The sequence below is a fragment of the Orcinus orca genome, chromosome 15 (genome assembly GCF_937001465.1).
Source record: "Orcinus orca chromosome 15, mOrcOrc1.1, whole genome shotgun sequence".
Taxonomy (NCBI): Eukaryota; Metazoa; Chordata; class Mammalia; order Artiodactyla; family Delphinidae; genus Orcinus; species Orcinus orca.
This window is the reverse complement of record NC_064573.1, coordinates 78,701,269-78,716,756: the sequence shown is the minus strand read 5'-3', so window position 1 is coordinate 78,716,756 and position 15,488 is coordinate 78,701,269. Positions and strand designations below refer to the sequence as shown.

At 47.4% G+C, this 15,488-nt stretch overlaps 1 protein-coding gene across 5 annotated transcripts in view; it reads right to left on the bottom strand.

Annotated features, from left to right (window-relative positions):
• SUDS3 (SDS3 homolog, SIN3A corepressor complex component) overlaps nucleotides 1-14,040 on the bottom strand; it is a 301,525-nt gene extending 287,485 nt beyond the window's left edge. For 4 of the 5 annotated variants that reach the window (XR_007471771.1, XR_004477865.2, XM_033408777.2 and 1 more), the window contains exons 1-6: nucleotides 13,735-14,040; nucleotides 11,182-11,251; nucleotides 8,563-8,618; nucleotides 6,675-6,746; nucleotides 4,570-4,589; nucleotides 3,174-3,330 (exon numbers count right to left, since the gene is read on the bottom strand). Coding sequence is in view for 3 of the 5 variants with exons in the window: in XM_033408777.2 (XP_033264668.1) it covers nucleotides 3,174-3,330; nucleotides 4,570-4,589; nucleotides 6,675-6,746; nucleotides 8,563-8,618; nucleotides 11,182-11,251; nucleotides 13,735-13,876 (517 nt within the window). In the remaining 2 variants the exon portion in view is untranslated. The remainder of the gene's footprint in view (nucleotides 1-3,173; nucleotides 3,331-4,569; nucleotides 4,590-6,674; nucleotides 6,747-8,562; nucleotides 8,619-11,181; nucleotides 11,252-13,734) is intronic. The other variant, XM_004281485.3, reaches the window with a different exon arrangement.
• Between the last annotated feature and the right edge of the window lie 1,448 nt (nucleotides 14,041-15,488).

Genomic DNA, 15,488 nt, shown 5'->3' with positions numbered 1-15,488 from the left:
TTAGAGCACAGGCTCAGTAGCGCTCCCACGGAGCGCATGGGATTCGTTGCTCCGCGGCATGTGGGATCTTCCTGCACCAGGGCTCGAACCCGTGTCCCCTGCACTGGCAGGCAGATTCTTAACCACTGCGCCACCAGGGAAGTCCCCTGAATCCAGTATCTTCTAAAGGAACCTCACAGGCTTTACTGAGGTCATGAATGACTTCCACAGGGGCCTGAAGGTTGAAAGATGCCCCTGGTGAGGCAAGAACTTAAAGATAAAGTGGCAGTTAGTCGGGCGGTTGGCAGAAAGGAGAAAAGGTGGCTGGCGTAAGGTAAGAGGACACATGAATTAAAAATGATAGAGTGCCCACGTTTTCAAGCTCATGAAGCTCTCGTTGATTCCTGGGGTTACTGAGAACCGTGGCCTCAGCTGCAGAGCAAAGTCACCCTCAGGTAATTCTACCTATAATCTCACTACTCCAAGTGTGGTCTGACCAACAGCATCACCAGCCCCGGAGAGGTGGTTAGAATTGCAGGATCACTGGCTCCACCCCAGACCCCCTGAACCAGAATCTGCATTTTATCAAGACCCCCGGCTGACTCACACACGCATTCAAGGTGGGGGAATCACCGACCTATAATCCATCCCAGTTCCTCTGCCGACAGTACACCTTTCTGCCTGCACAAGCCAGCTGTCCCAGGTTCTCCACCAGTGGTTCAGGCAGTGAAGAGAACGTCCCACCAATTCCCACAGATGGCTGGAAAGGCGGAAATCCTGTTTGGACAGAGCAGGTCACTGGGTACGCCTGTTTCCAATGTGTTATCTGGTTTAAGCTTCTCATCGGCCTCATACTCCACTTTGTTTTTCAAGAGATCTTCATGTTGAATTGGAGAAGGAGATTTTAGGAAGTATGTTTTCTGGGCAGAGCTAGGCAACACTGATACTGGGCATCAATCCACAGAAGTGAAATCAGTCACTCGGTGAGAGGAAGGAAACCAGACCTTTAAGTCGACACCGTAACAGCACCATCTGTGGAAGCGCTCATTATCCTTCTAGCTCCAGTGCCTTCTCTTTAGACGCTCCATCATTACCTTGGCAGTGCTTTCCATACCGAGGGTACCAAACGGCTTGAGGAAGGACATCGGTACCTTTAATGCCCATGGCTATAGCTTTAAGCACTTCTGTAATCTATTTTACTGCATCACAAATGACTTCCCTGCATTTATTTGTCTTTTCTACCCTGGCAGGTTTGGCCGCTCAAGCCACTGAGGATGCCTACTGTCCCTGTTAAGATTCCAGCTGTAAAATTGCCTGGCCAAACAACATCTATCGCTTGTCAATAATTAGGCTGCCAAATCACAGGTGAGGTGATGACAGCCTTCCCCGCAGATGGAAAGGGAGCAGCTATAAACTGACAATATTTCCCACCAGCCTAATGAAGGCTCTGAGCATCTGGTGGCTCTAACGGAAAGCGATGAGGCGTCAATGCCAGCCGGAGCCACCGTCGGAGAAGATGGTGTGCAGGTCAGAAAACAGGCACACCGACTGGGACCGGACAAGGTACCAATGTGCTTGCAGTTTAATTAAAAAAACATTTCAACAAGAATAAGACGGTGCTGTTCTGAAGATGCTGTTTCAGCATCCATTCTCACCAAAACACATTTCTGAGCCACTGTCAGTGGTCTGCAAGGAATTCATTCCTTTTGCCAAGTCTTTCAATGAGGACGGTGTATCAGAAGAGAGATTTTTCAAGAGTCAGACCCCTACTTTATTTATTTATTTATTTTTTTTTTTTTTGCGGTACACAGGCCTCTCACTGTTGCGGCCTATCCCATTGCGGAGCACAGGCTCCGGACGCGCAGGCTCAGCGGCCATGGCTCACGGGCCCAGCCGCTCCGCCGCGGCATGTGGGATCCTCCCGGACCGGGGCACGAACCTGTGTCCCCTGCATCGGCAGGCGGACTCTCAACTACGGCGCCACCAGGGAAGCCCCAGACCCCTACTTTAGACGCAACCACATGATCATCGGTGCATCGTGGGGACTGGAGCTAGAAGTTTGTGTCAATGGGAGGTCCATGTTAGCTAACAGCACCAGAAATACCAAAGGGGAAATACAGCTCTTAACTGTTACTTTTAGTTTCAAAGTCAGCCCCAAGGACTTACATAACAACAATGTATTTCTTAAGGACCCCGACAAAAATCAGACATGCCAGAACCCCAGGACCTTCTGAACATGATTATAAGAGTGAAATTTTGGGGTGTGCCGAAGGCATGTCACTTACATACCCAAGTGACAAACTCACCACTGACGTGCCTTGCGTATTTGCTGATGGAAAGAAATTTTGCCAAGTTCCAAAATAGCTAGTTCAAGCCAATTCCCATCCTGTACCCTTCTCAGCATTGTTGGTCTACATATGGCAACGGAAGAGGCAGCCCATATTGCCTCTCCCTTAAACTTGCCTACAACCTGCTGAGTTCACATATGCGGATGACTGAATCCTAGAAGGCCAGGGAGGGACTGGCTCCGAGTCTAACGTAACTTTCCTGCCTTTACAAGAGAACAGTTCAGTTTAGCTATCCCAGCTGAAATGGTAACAACTCTTTCTGAAATGTTCACAGTAACACCTGGGGCGAAGGGATCTAACAGCACAGATGACACAGCCAAAGCCTCTGTTCTCACACCCGGGTCAAAGGAAGACAATGCTTTTTCCATAATGAAGGTAGAATGAAAAAAAACAAGCAGAGGGATTCCTACCACCACAGAGGGACCAGGGTAATTTGTGAATATAACCAAGATAGGAATGGCAGTCGACCCAGGAATTACATTAAATAAAGTATAAGCCTGAAGTTGCAGTCACTATTAAAGATCTACCCTTTAATTTACCCAGCGGCTGTTATGTACAGGGCCCTGTACTAGGCACTCGTATTTCTAACCACAGTTTTGAGATAAGATATGATCAGCCCCATTTTACAGAGGGGGAAATTGGCTCAGAGGGGTTAAGTGGCTTGACTGAAGTCACACAGCCAATACAAGACAGAGCTAGAACTCTGACCCACCGTATGAAAGCCCACCCTCCTTTCAGCTCACTCTGTTCTGCTGAGGAACCAACAGGAGTCAGCACCGGAGCACCGCCCTCCCCCCAGGGTCCCCCTTGGGTCTCCCAGGACCCTGCTCTGTGGTGCTTTCATACCTCCAGTCAGTTCCATCGTTAGCTTTTCATTTTCAATCATTTTCTTCTTTTCTTCTAGCTCGGCAATCAGGTTCTCTTTCAGCTCAACCTTCTTGTCTTCAAATTCCTTCACTGCCGCCTTCTTTTCTTTGATGTAATTTCTTTCCACTTGTTCAGTCTGAGCAAAAGAGAAACACAGGCTGGGGCTACATGACCCTGGCAGCCAGGGCTCCAACACAAAGCCTGGCTCTGTGCACAAGCACAGAGGAAATACGTTTACTAGAAAGAAGAGAAACAGCTGCAGTCAACACACCAACTTTCAGAAACAGGGTGTCTGGGAGCAAGTTTTCCAACGAATGTGTGAAACTGAACCACACTTCTGGTTTTTATGTGCATACCTCACTCGTGACTCAGATCTATTTCCTCTCTTCCACATCTTGTATTTTATGGATTGTATGTGAAAACAGAATGTAAGTTTCTCAGAAACAGTAAATAAACCCTCTTGAAGACACAATTTCAAAGAAAATAGTACATTCCAGATGAAATATCTATATTTAAAATAGTTACAGGATACCAAGTCAAGACGGCCTGAGTTACTCTATTGTTTTTTGATGCTTACAGTAAGATAAAGGCCAACGAGAGGACAGGATCACTTCTTAGGTGCCTGAACCCCGAGGTACCCAAACCCTGAAATTATACTGAGTAAAATAAATGCGTACGCATCCATTTTCCAAATCTCACTGTTGCATTAAGTGAAGAACAAGGGGGCTCCTGGTGGGCTACGGCTGTGGACCCTGTAACCCCCTGGGCTGTGGCCGTGTGTGTTGCACTGACTTCAGTCCCAACACCGTCTCTCATAACGCGGCTTTGATAAACTATGACCCCGCCACACCCCACACACACACCAGCCTCCCGGGAGCAAGCACATTACCCAAGATTCCAGCCCTCATCTCTGCCTGTAGCGCCGCACCTCACATGCAACCAGCACTCAGACGTCTGCTAAGTGAAAGATCTTAATCCATCTTTCCGACCCAACCAGGGTTTCAGCTGTAAATCGGAGCCAATTGAGAGACCAGGCTGCTTTGAGGACCAATATAACAAACTATTAGGCCATTATAATTCAGACATACTCCCAAATGGCTTTAATGTGAGATAAGCGTCGACAAGAAAGCGGTCAAGTGTGAGTATCCCCTAGCCCCTCTGTGATAAGCAGAAGCTGCCCAACCAACAAACGAATAGATGGAATTTCTGAACTGAGACCAAATGTCCTTTAGTCAAACAGAACACTGATGGAGGCATCCGGGGGGCTTCCCAGCTGTCTACGTGGTAATGGAAGGAAAGGCCATTGGATCGGTTGGGAGAGCAAGATTCCAGTCTCAGAATGAGCCTGCAAGCCCAGAAGACCCGTGGTACTTACTTCCAGCTGGAGGAAGAGTTCTGAAAGAGATAAAACATGCAATTAGATTCACCAGGCTATGCCACCTTTCTAGACAGTGACGTTAGGATTCATTTAGAAGCAGTAATTGCTTTCTGAAAACACGGCTGCAGGGAGAAAATGTTTCCGTCAGTAAGCTGCTGATATATGTGAAGGGGTAGGATGCGAGAAGCATGCGTGTCTAGTTAAAATCTGACCCTGAACAGAATGCGCTCTGGCAGCTCTGCCCAAGGGTGAAAGCGAGCAGGAACCAAACTGCCCTGGCGAAATCAGTAAGAGCTAGAAGCTAGCCCTTCTTCCACTCAGTACACACCCTCAGCAGTCCTGCAGGGCAGGGAGAAGGAGCAATGCAGTTACTCCAGAAGCAGAGGCAACATGGATATTTTTAAAGCCCCTCGCAGAGGGCTCTGCGTGGTGAGGAAGGGCATTCCCCAAGCTTTCAGAGGGCAGAGGTCCCGAGCCCTCCTGCGGCTCTGCTCACACCCAGGCCTCCACCTGCAATGTCCTCTGGTCTCTGACCGCAACTCAGAGTTTCAGACTACTGCAGCCTCCTCGAGGCCTTTTCTGAGGCCCCTTCGCTCACCAAGCCCCTCTCAGACACCTCAGAGTATCCACTGCCCGGTATCAGCAGCTTACTGAGCACCCACTGCGCGCCAGATCAGCGCCTGTTTACTCAGCAGCTCCCCGACCTCTCGACTCTAAGGTCCTGTGCACACTGAGCATGTGAAACCAAACAGGTCCACGGCTTCTTTTCTGGGTGACATCTGAGCTGCTGCAAACGGTCCACAAAGACTGTTGGTGGAGCGGTAACTCCAGGGGGTGCTGTTCCCATCTAACCATGGTCTCCTTTGCAGACCTGAAGGATCCTACGGATCCATCACCCCATAAAAGAGCACATATGCACAGTCACACATAAAACCTTGAGCGTTTCAAGAACTCGAGATGAAGAATCTAGACATCCATCAACTGTTCAATGAGAAAATTGAGGAAAACGGACCAGCCACTCACTATTTTCTAACCCCCAGAAATCCTCATCACCTTGGCACCGGGAAGCGTGAGGCACATGAGCCCAAGTGCACCCAGCCCAACACACTCACTCCTGACTGCTGCAGACCCGTACCCGTGTGAACGGGCCAGATATCTGAAGTCTGCACCATTCAGAGACTTCACCTCTGCACCAGCAAGTCAAGCGACACGTAGCACTCTCGGAGCTGGTGGTGGTTGTTTCAAAGCAGCCAGACGCCAGACACAACAAGAGCAGGTGGATCAGCTCCACACGGACTGTGCTTTTTCAAGCTCAAGGTGTGACTGATTCAGGAGCCCCTCTGCATTTTCACCTGGGGGCAGGGGTGGGGGGGATGTTTATGAAAGACACCGAGCACAGGATTGAGAGCAGAATTCAGAAAGACAAATCAACACTCACCCTGCAGTGCTCGCTTAAGAGAAATGGCTCACATCAATTTTCTTTCCCTCCTTACATCTCAAACCAGTTCCACGAGATATTAGCAGCGCTCTCTCCAAATGGGGAAACTGAGGCTCCAAGAGCAGACGCGTGCTAAAAGGCTTAAGCCCTTAAGGGATGGGAGGAAGCCCTCAACCTGGGACCTCAGCCTCCACAGCACCACCCCCTTTTCCTGCTGAAAAGGGGCTCCAGGAAGAAGGCTGAGGATTTTAAAGATGCCTGAGGAGATGCTTCAGGAACTTAGAGTGGGGCAGGGAGAGGGGTGCTGGGTCGCCACAGCAGCTCTATCGCCCACCTTCCCTGCAGCTCCTTTTCTGTGCCTTGACGGACATGGGCATCTACTCACTGAAGGAAACAAAGAAGGGTTCCGTCCATAGAAAGCTGGAAAGTCAATGGATCAGAAAGTGAAAGGACAGCAGCCTAAGGCCACTCACTGGGGAAGAAGATGAACAGTCCTACATAAGTGCAGCTTTGGAGTCTCTCTTCGCCCAAACTCGCCCCACAATGGGATAGCTGAAACACGTTTTGGAGAATGGCTCTTCTGGCCACATTACGTCCCAATCGATGATCAGCCAAAGGAGGAAAATTTGACGAGGATTTATTTCCAGTTAAGACAGGGCCTCACCTGCATTTCGTATCCTCTCTTTGTACTGCTGATCTAGTTTTTTCATCCTCTTCTGATATTCCTGTAATGTACCTGATTGAGATTTACAAAATAGTTACTATGAAGATCAAACTGCTCTACATTTCGGTTTTCTAGCACCGACACTGAATGTTTTAAATAACATTAGAGTAAAACACACACCATGGAAAGGCACCCGTGAGTAGAGGTAACTTGGTTCCCAAGCAAGATGCAGAGCAGAAACCCCAACCAGTGGTCTTAAGACTCTCTAGCAAGTGAGGAGTAGAAGAAAGCTGCGCCGATCCACCAGTGACTCTCATCACTCGCTGCTAGTTCCGGTCTGTGGGCCTCCCTTTCCTGGAAAAAGCTCACTCTCCCCCAGTAAGGTCTAGATCAACGCCATCCAGTAGAACTTGCTGTGCAACGGTGGAAATGGTCTATTTTGCCCTGTCTGGTATGACAGCCCCGAGTCACATGTGGCTATGAGCACGTGAAATGGGGCTAGTGCAAGCCAGGAAGTGAACTGTTAATTTTATTTAATTAAATTTAAATAGCCGCGTGTGGCTAGTGACATTACTGGACAGCTCAGTACAGCATCTGACCAAATGGCTCTTCCCTGAGCAACTAATGAGGGTCCCAATTAGCATGGGAAGTGTTTTCGGATGACAATGCTTCAGTGGGCTATATATACGGATTTTTATTATTAATTAATTAATTTATTTTGGGCTGCATTGGGTCTTCATTGCCGTGCGCGGGCTTTCTCTAGTTGCGGTGAGCAGGGACTACTCTTTGTTGCGGTGCACAGGTTTCACATTGCGGTGGCTTCTCTTGTTGTGGAGCATGGGCTCAGTAGTTGTGGCTCGTAGAATCTAGAGTGCAGGCTCAGTAGTTGTGGCGCACCGGCTTAGCTGCTCCGCAGCATGTGGGATCTTTCCGGACCAGGGCTCGAACCCGTGTCCCCTGCATTGGCAGGCGGATTCTTAACCACTGCGCCACCAAGGAAGTCCCCAGTGGGCTATATTAATGGTATCTTTTTCAAAATCCCCCACTCAACCCTGCCAGGCACACTTTACAGACCTGCTAGAGTGGGACGTATTTCTTTCTCTGGCAATACTTCCATTACCATCGGAAGAAAAACTAAAACAAAGGTGTGTGATTGCAAGTCACAGGAACATGTTTCACTATGAAGGAGAAATCAATATAAGATGGGCTGCTCCAAGCAATGGAAGTACCTCATGGAGAAGCAGTTTCAGTGCCGGGGACCCCACAGAAGCAAGCTGAAGAGTTACTGACAGCAGCCACCGATGCTGGGCTGTCACCGGGTGCCCAGCGGTGCTGGTCGCCCCTCACACACAATCTCACCTGCCTCTACTTTCTTCATTTCACAGATTAGAAGACAAATTAAGCAAGAGACAGTGAAATGCCCAAGGTCAAATTTCTAGAAAGCAGTGCAGGTGGGATTCAAGCCCGCGACAGGAATGGAGAGCCTGTGCTCTTCACCCAGTGCTGAACTGCCTCTGACAGCAAACAGCCTTGGACAAGACACGACCCACTTGTAGTATACAAAGTAAAAAGAGAAAACACGGTGAGAACGACCCACAGCTCGTTAGCATTCCGTTTAGAAAGAACAGTACAATTATATTTATCCTTAGTAACAGCATCTGTCCTAAAAACAGCCAGCTTTAGGCATGGCGGTTTCCAGTTCTTGCTCTGCAGAAGGCCTTAACTGAGATTTCAAAAGTCTGAAAACTGCCACTTTGCTGACTGCTAGAATCAGCCAGACCAAATTTTAAATCACTCCCACTTCACTGAGAAGTGAAATACACAGATTTCAAAGGTGTGTGATATTAGGAAGTATGTTTAGAAAAGAAGGATTAAATCACACACCAACCTTCTTGCAGTTGTTGCAACTGTCTCTTGAGAGAAGCCAATTTATCCTGATACATCCTGTAAAAAAAAAAAAAAAAAGGAAAGCCACACTCAGAGACAAAAGTATCCAATACCCAATTCAATAATAATCTACATGCAGAAATTACCTGGGCTTTTATGGAAATGTCATTAATGTCCCTTAGGGAGAGAGAAAACTAAAGTCTGCTGGTGGTTTAAAATGTGCCCACAGCTAAAGGGATCAGAAAGGGACAAGGATTCTGTGGTTTGAATGGTATCCCAGCTTCGCAGATTCTCCGGTGTTCTCTCACCTTTAGAGAATCAGTCTAAAATCTACAAATACGAAGACATGCAAGTTTAAATAAATAAATGATAAACACAGTTAGGCAAGAACACACACAGAAAGACTGGAAGTGTGAAGCCATTTTCTTGGGGATTCAGAAGCGTGACATACACACGAAAACGTAAAAAGCGTTAAATGCAGGTCTCATATCAACTCTACAATCAGATCATAAGTTCCAAAGGAATAAGACTATGCCTCCAGCACATTTTTCTATATAGACAGCACTGCTGTGTAAGCACTGCGTTAATAAACCTTCACATCATTTTTAAAAACACTTCTCTTTTATGATCAGAGAAATGACAGCAATTCAGTAACAAAAGTTAAAATGCAGGATTTATTTGCAGCCCCAGTGGGATAAGAACACACAGTACACACAAAGCAAAAGAACCTGGCATGTTTTCACCCCCCTCACGGTGAATGGATTATAGGCAATTATATACCCTGGTAAGTCTGTTTGAATGGTGGATTTCACACGTCAGTCACGTTTCAGCAATATTTTTGCTTCTACCAGAAAAACACCCCCCGGGCTTCCCTGGTGGCGCAGTGGTTGAGAGTCCGCCTGCCAATGCAGGGAACATGGGTTCGTGCCCTGGTCTGAGAAGATCCCACATGCCGCGGAGCGGCTGGGCCCGTAAGCCATGGCCGCTGAGCCTGCGCGTCCGGAGCCTGTGCTCCTCAACGGGAGAGGCCACAACAGTGAGAGGCCCGCGTACCGCAAAAAAAAAAAACCCCAAAAACCCCAATTTCACAGTGACAGAAACAGGACTTGCAACCAGTCCAACAGGTAACAGGCACAGCAGCCTCTCGATCACTCCAGTAAGGGCTGCAAACACAACCTGTCTGTCTACAGGCTGAGGAAGAGTAGGCAGAATCTCAGAATTACACGGAAGGCCTTTTTTGTTTTTTGTTTTGGCTGCGCTGCCCAGCATGTGGGATCTTATTTCCCTGACAAGGGATGGAACCCGCGGTCCCCCGCATTGGAAGAGTGGAGTCTTAACCACTGGACCACCAGGGAAGTCTCAAGGCCTGATTCTTTTAGGGAGAATGCTGATGCTTTCAATGCTCATCTTGAATCACAAAGAGCATTCAATTTTAATCAAAATTATTTTCTACACCATCAAATATTAAGGGGTACGTTCACTTAAACACACCAAGTATAGGAGAGGGAAAGGATGAGTAAGCTGCACACAGGAAGTCAATATTTGGAACCCAATATTTAATTTTTTTTTTTTTTAATGTGAAGACCACTGGCCAGAGGGGGGAAATGGTGTTTATTTTCCACCACAGTGAGTGTGCCAGACTACGTCTTTGAATTCTTAGTAGGTCTTTGAAAGAGAGTATTAACAGATTCAAGAAGTAAACAACAACAACAAAATTCAGATTTGGAAAAAGAATAGGTATGTAAAAATACATCTCAAATGGGTCCAGGTAAGTCAGTAAGAAGCCTGGAGAGAGTACAAGTAAAATAAAAAGCCAGCACAGTTTCAGGGCTGAAGCTGTGAGAAAAATCACATCAGTTATTAAAGCAATCCTTTATTTGGCACTGGTCAGATCTAGCTGAGCTTCCCCTTTGGATTCCAAAGCGTGAAAAGGATGACAGAATCCAGATGATGGTCACAAAACATTCGTGTACACAGAAAACATTCTATAAGGAAAGGAATGTGGATCATCCAGTTTGATGGTAAAGAATTTAAAAAACAGAATCAAGATCCTCAAAATACACTCCACACATACTTATCAGATCTGTTATACTGTTTTGCCCATAAGTTTCCGATTAGAGGGAGTGGTTTTAGTTTCTCTGAGGCGTGGCTCTGCTGGAGGCCTGGGTGCGGATGCGGGTAAGGGGAAAGGGCACTGGAGGAGTCTGGAGCCCTGCTCTCCAATCCTGGTCTCCCTGAGCTCTCCAGGCATCGCCGTCCAGCTAGTAGTCAGTGCTCAGGTGGGGTCACGCCCATCTAAGAACCAAGGAGCTGTGAAACACCATTTCCCCCCTCTGGGCAGTGGTCTTCACATTAAAAAAAAAAAAAAAAGGCAAGGGTTCTCTCCTGTTACATGGCCTTATTTCCCAGGAACATTTCCCTCCAGATTCTTTCTAGCCTTCCCTCAAAAGATTCTTATCACAGGAAGACTGATTAAATGTGACAAATTTAAAGGGGGGAAATTGCACACATATGCATGGTCTTTGGAAGCACTACGTGAAAACCATACATACGAAATCACTATTAAAGATGCCCTTGTCAATTCTGTATTCCAAAGAAGAAATGTAAAAACCATACTCACTGTTCCTTCATTTCTACATAGTCTTCTTCATCATGCTTTGCCAGGTCGGTTTCGCTAGCATCCTCAGTGTCTGTGTAAAAAATTAGGGAAGATTTGTTAAAATCGTAATTCGTAGAGTTGGTATCACCTGACACAGTGACACTTCACAAACTTCTATAAAATGAATTTATACTCAATGCAGGCCTGCGTGAAGCCATCAATGAAAAATATTACATCTAATTACTTCAGAAAAGAAAACGCCATTTCCAACTTGTACACAGCCAGATTTATCCAAAGAGCCTGCCTTTATCTGAAGTGCAGCCAGAGAACAGAGTGCATCAGACACAGGTGGTCACAGTCAAGGCTGCGACTTCAGAAGAAACAACACTGGCAGTTCAGTTAAAGGATATGTGGGTGTTAAGACTGGAAAACTACAGGCAGCAAGCCCTGCTCACTACTCCTAAACAACCTAATATGTACATTCTCTTCTGGTAAATGCCAGTTTGAACCCCTAAAGGATTTTACATCATATATACAAAGGAGAATCCAAAACAATTAAAGGAACTCTAATAACCGAAATATTTTCAAAGGGAGAGGGAACAAGACAAGAAGATCAAACAGAAACTGTTTCAGAACACTTTAAACATTGGTTTTAATTTTTTTAACATCTTTATTGGAGTATAATTGCTTTAAAATGTTGTGTTACTTTCTGCTGTATAACAAAGTGAATCAGCTATATATATACATATATCCCCATATCCCCTCCCTCTTGTGTCTCCCTCCCACCCTCCCTATCCCACCCCTCTAGGTGGTCACAAAGCACCGAGCTGATCTCCCTGTGCTATGCGGCTGCTTCCCACTAGCTATCTATTTTACATTTGGTAGTGTATATATATCCATGCCACTCTCTCACTTCGTCCCAGCTTACCCTTCCCCCTCCCCGTGTCCTCAAGTCCATTCTCTACGTAAACATTGTTTTTAGAATAAGCAAACGTTTGGAGTGTCTACCTAACTTCCACAGCCCTACTTGAGGTGGGGGAACAAAAATCAATTTTTGCTTCACTACTCCCCCTTGTGGGCATTAAAAAACAGTACAAGTGATTCACATTCAAATTCTCTGGTTAAGCCTTGTCTTCAAATGTAGTTTAACCAGATTGTAATTCATTTCTTCAATTTCGTATCTTCACATACATATGACTTTTTTTTTTTTTTTTTTTTTGCGGTACGCGGGCCTCTCACTGTTGTGGCCTCTCCCGTTGTGGAGCACAGGCTCCGGACTTGCAGGCTCAGCGGCCATGGCTCACGGGCCCAGCCGCTCCACGGCATGTGGGATCTTCCCGGACCGGGGCACGAACCCGTGTCCCCTGCATAGGCAGGCGGACTCCCAACCACTGCGCCACCAGGGAAGCCCACAGCTGACTTTTTAAAGGTTGTTGCAGACTCAATCCTCCACCTACCTTTCCCCCTCCTTCAGTGAAGAAGCCTACCCAGAGCAGTCACGTGCCAGCCAGCCACAGTACTTGGCACTTGGGGAACTGAGATGAATAAAACATACTCCTGATTCCAAACAGCTGGTCTAGCTTTTATTCCACGGCCCTATTTTGTTCACCCATATGTTCGTCTCTTTTTATCTCCTCTTTTCTTCTCTCTTGCCCTTTCGTGTTTCCTCATCTTTCTCCTCCTGCAGCCAGCTCCTTCCTCCATTCCAGTGTTCCTCAAACTTACCAAGCTTATAAAGCCCAGTTTGAAAAGCCAGGCTCTCAGAGGCAGTAATCATAATGTAAAGAGTGTGGAACTGAAAACACAACACCTGAGGACCATTAAGCAAATCCCTATCTCCCGCCCCCCAACCCCGTGCCTGTTTCCCCAATGGTGAAAACTGAATATTAGACCAAGGACCAAGCCACGTGCTTTACACCTCTATCTCATTTTATTATCGCACCTACGCTAGTAAGTAGGTACTACTGACAGCCTCACTGCAGTTGGCGAAACTGGGGCTCGGAAAACTAAGTATTATAAATTGTCTAATATTAAGATGGGTTCAGTGAGCCAAATTTACACCTAATTCGATTTGCCTGCTTCCAGCCCTCGTACTTTTAACCAACCTGTCCCGCACTGCCCAAAGTAGGGCTGACTTAAGCATTTCCCCGGGGTACGGGGAGAGAGGCACCTTGGTAACTAGAAAGCTAAACCGGGCTTTGCTCTGAGCCTCTCAGGAACTCAATAGAGAAGAGTACTCCGTGGACCCAATGAATGGCTTTCTCATTCCAACCAGTGAAGACCTGAGGTTCAGAGACAGCTGGGGGAAGAGGGGCAGAATCTTAAAGGGAACTACAGCTCTGACAACAGCTTCTTAAGGCCCTTCTCCGCATAACTGTAGGGATAAAACGTCCTCAGGGCTTCGCCTTCCACAGCACCTGTCGGGATAACTTCCGGGAGCCGCGCTCCTCCCGGCGGCCCCTCCAGCCGCCCCCAAACCCCAGAGGTCGCCCCGCCCCTCTCCCAGGCAGCCCCACCCCCTCCCACTGCTGTCCCATCCCCGCCCGGGGTTGTCCGGCCCGCGGGAAAACGTACCTTCGTCCGACTCGCGGCCCCGGCAGCTGCGCTCGTCATCCTCGGCGCTCTCCAGCTCTTCGTCCTCCTCGGGGTAGTACTCCGGAGCCGGTGGCGCTCCAGCCGGGGCCGGAGCTGGAGCTAACAGCCCCGCAGCACTCATGTCGCCTCTGCCCGCAGCTGAGCGTGCCACCCGGGATCCGCGGCCGCGCGCCCTGCGGACTCCACGTCCGCGTAGCAGCACCCGAGGGAGCCGCCAACTCGAAGAGCCGGAGCCGCGGCTACCCCTTCCCTGTCTTCGCCAAGCTCCGCCCCGCGCGCTCGCTCTCGGCAACGGGGACCTCGCGCCGGCGGCGACTTCCGGGTCGGGAGCTGCCCGAGGACCGCCTGACTCTGCTATCCTAGAGGGAGTAGAGAGGCCCCCTGACGCCCCCTTCGCCTTAACCCCATCTCCTTCATCGCCGTCTTTAAAATCCTCAACGGGTAGTGGAGAAAGGCGGCGACAGGCTCTCTGGAGTTAGGCAAATCCTTGGGTAGGCCCAACCGCGGCAAGGACCCCGAAGCTCAGAGGCCACTTCCGAAAACAGCCGCTAGGCGTCGCCTGGAGCCAAAACTAAAGAGGTTTTTTTTTTTTTTTAAGGGACTTGGGAGGCAGAAGATTTGAAGGGCTCTTGGCAGGTGGAGGTGGTCTCTTTAATTTAAACAGGTGAACGACATGAACCATCCCATTTATAGTTCGGGAAACCTAGACATGTAGAGTTCGTGTAATCATCCCGAAGAAAAGGAGCGTGGCTCCTCCCCTGACTGATTAGAGCTTTGTTAAGAACTAAAATAAAAACGAGGATGCTAATATTCCATCCTGGGGTCAGTAAAACTGTATTTTCCCAGTCGGTGGGAGTCCTTTCTTTTTGTGTAGGTTTGTTCAATACGGTATTATCCCGACTTTACAGATAAGAAAAGAGCTGTCAATTGCCTTTAAAAAAAAAAAAAAGCGTCCAGGCTGCCTTGTTTAGACTCTCAGACACAGGTCCTCTACAGTACAGCTGCCTCATATTTCTCAGAATATAAATTTTTTAAAAGGTGGTTTTCCCCAATCCAATAACTTGCTAACCAACTCTCAACTGAGCAAGTGGAACATTTGCCTGCAGAAAGTTAATTAGGCTCAGGAAAGGAAGGTGCTAGCTGGTAACTTGGAAAACAAGAGAGTTGAATATCTGCATGAATTAATTTGTGTGATTATCTCTGAGTAGAAGGGGACACGGTGTTATAAGCTTTGCTTAATGAACAAATTGAGGATGTCCTTTGTCTTGGTGTGTGTAGCAAGAAAAGGGATGGTTAATGGTTTGTCCAAAGTAACCCTACTCTTTACGTTGCACCCAAGTCTCCATAGAAAAAAAAAAGTAACGTACAAGCAGTAAACTTGAACACAGATGTAAAAGCCAGACTGGAACCCAGTATTCTCATTCTCAGATCCTTTGTGACCAAATTTATCTCTGAATTGGCCCCCACAGAGTCTCCTCAAAGTGAAAAAATATATTCTCATCCCGTTTATTTTAACATTTCTTATTTTCTACCTTGTTGTAATTAAAATCTTGCCTGTACTTGTGAGGGATTCTTCCTCCCAACAAAACTCAAGAATTTTCAGAATGGAATGCTGCAATGCTAAATAAGAGGCATTCTCATGGCTCCCTGTGGGTCCACCGTCAACATTTAAACTAGAATTTCAAAGCTGTCTCTTGTCCAAAGGATGAAGTTATTTTCTTTATGCTGTTAGG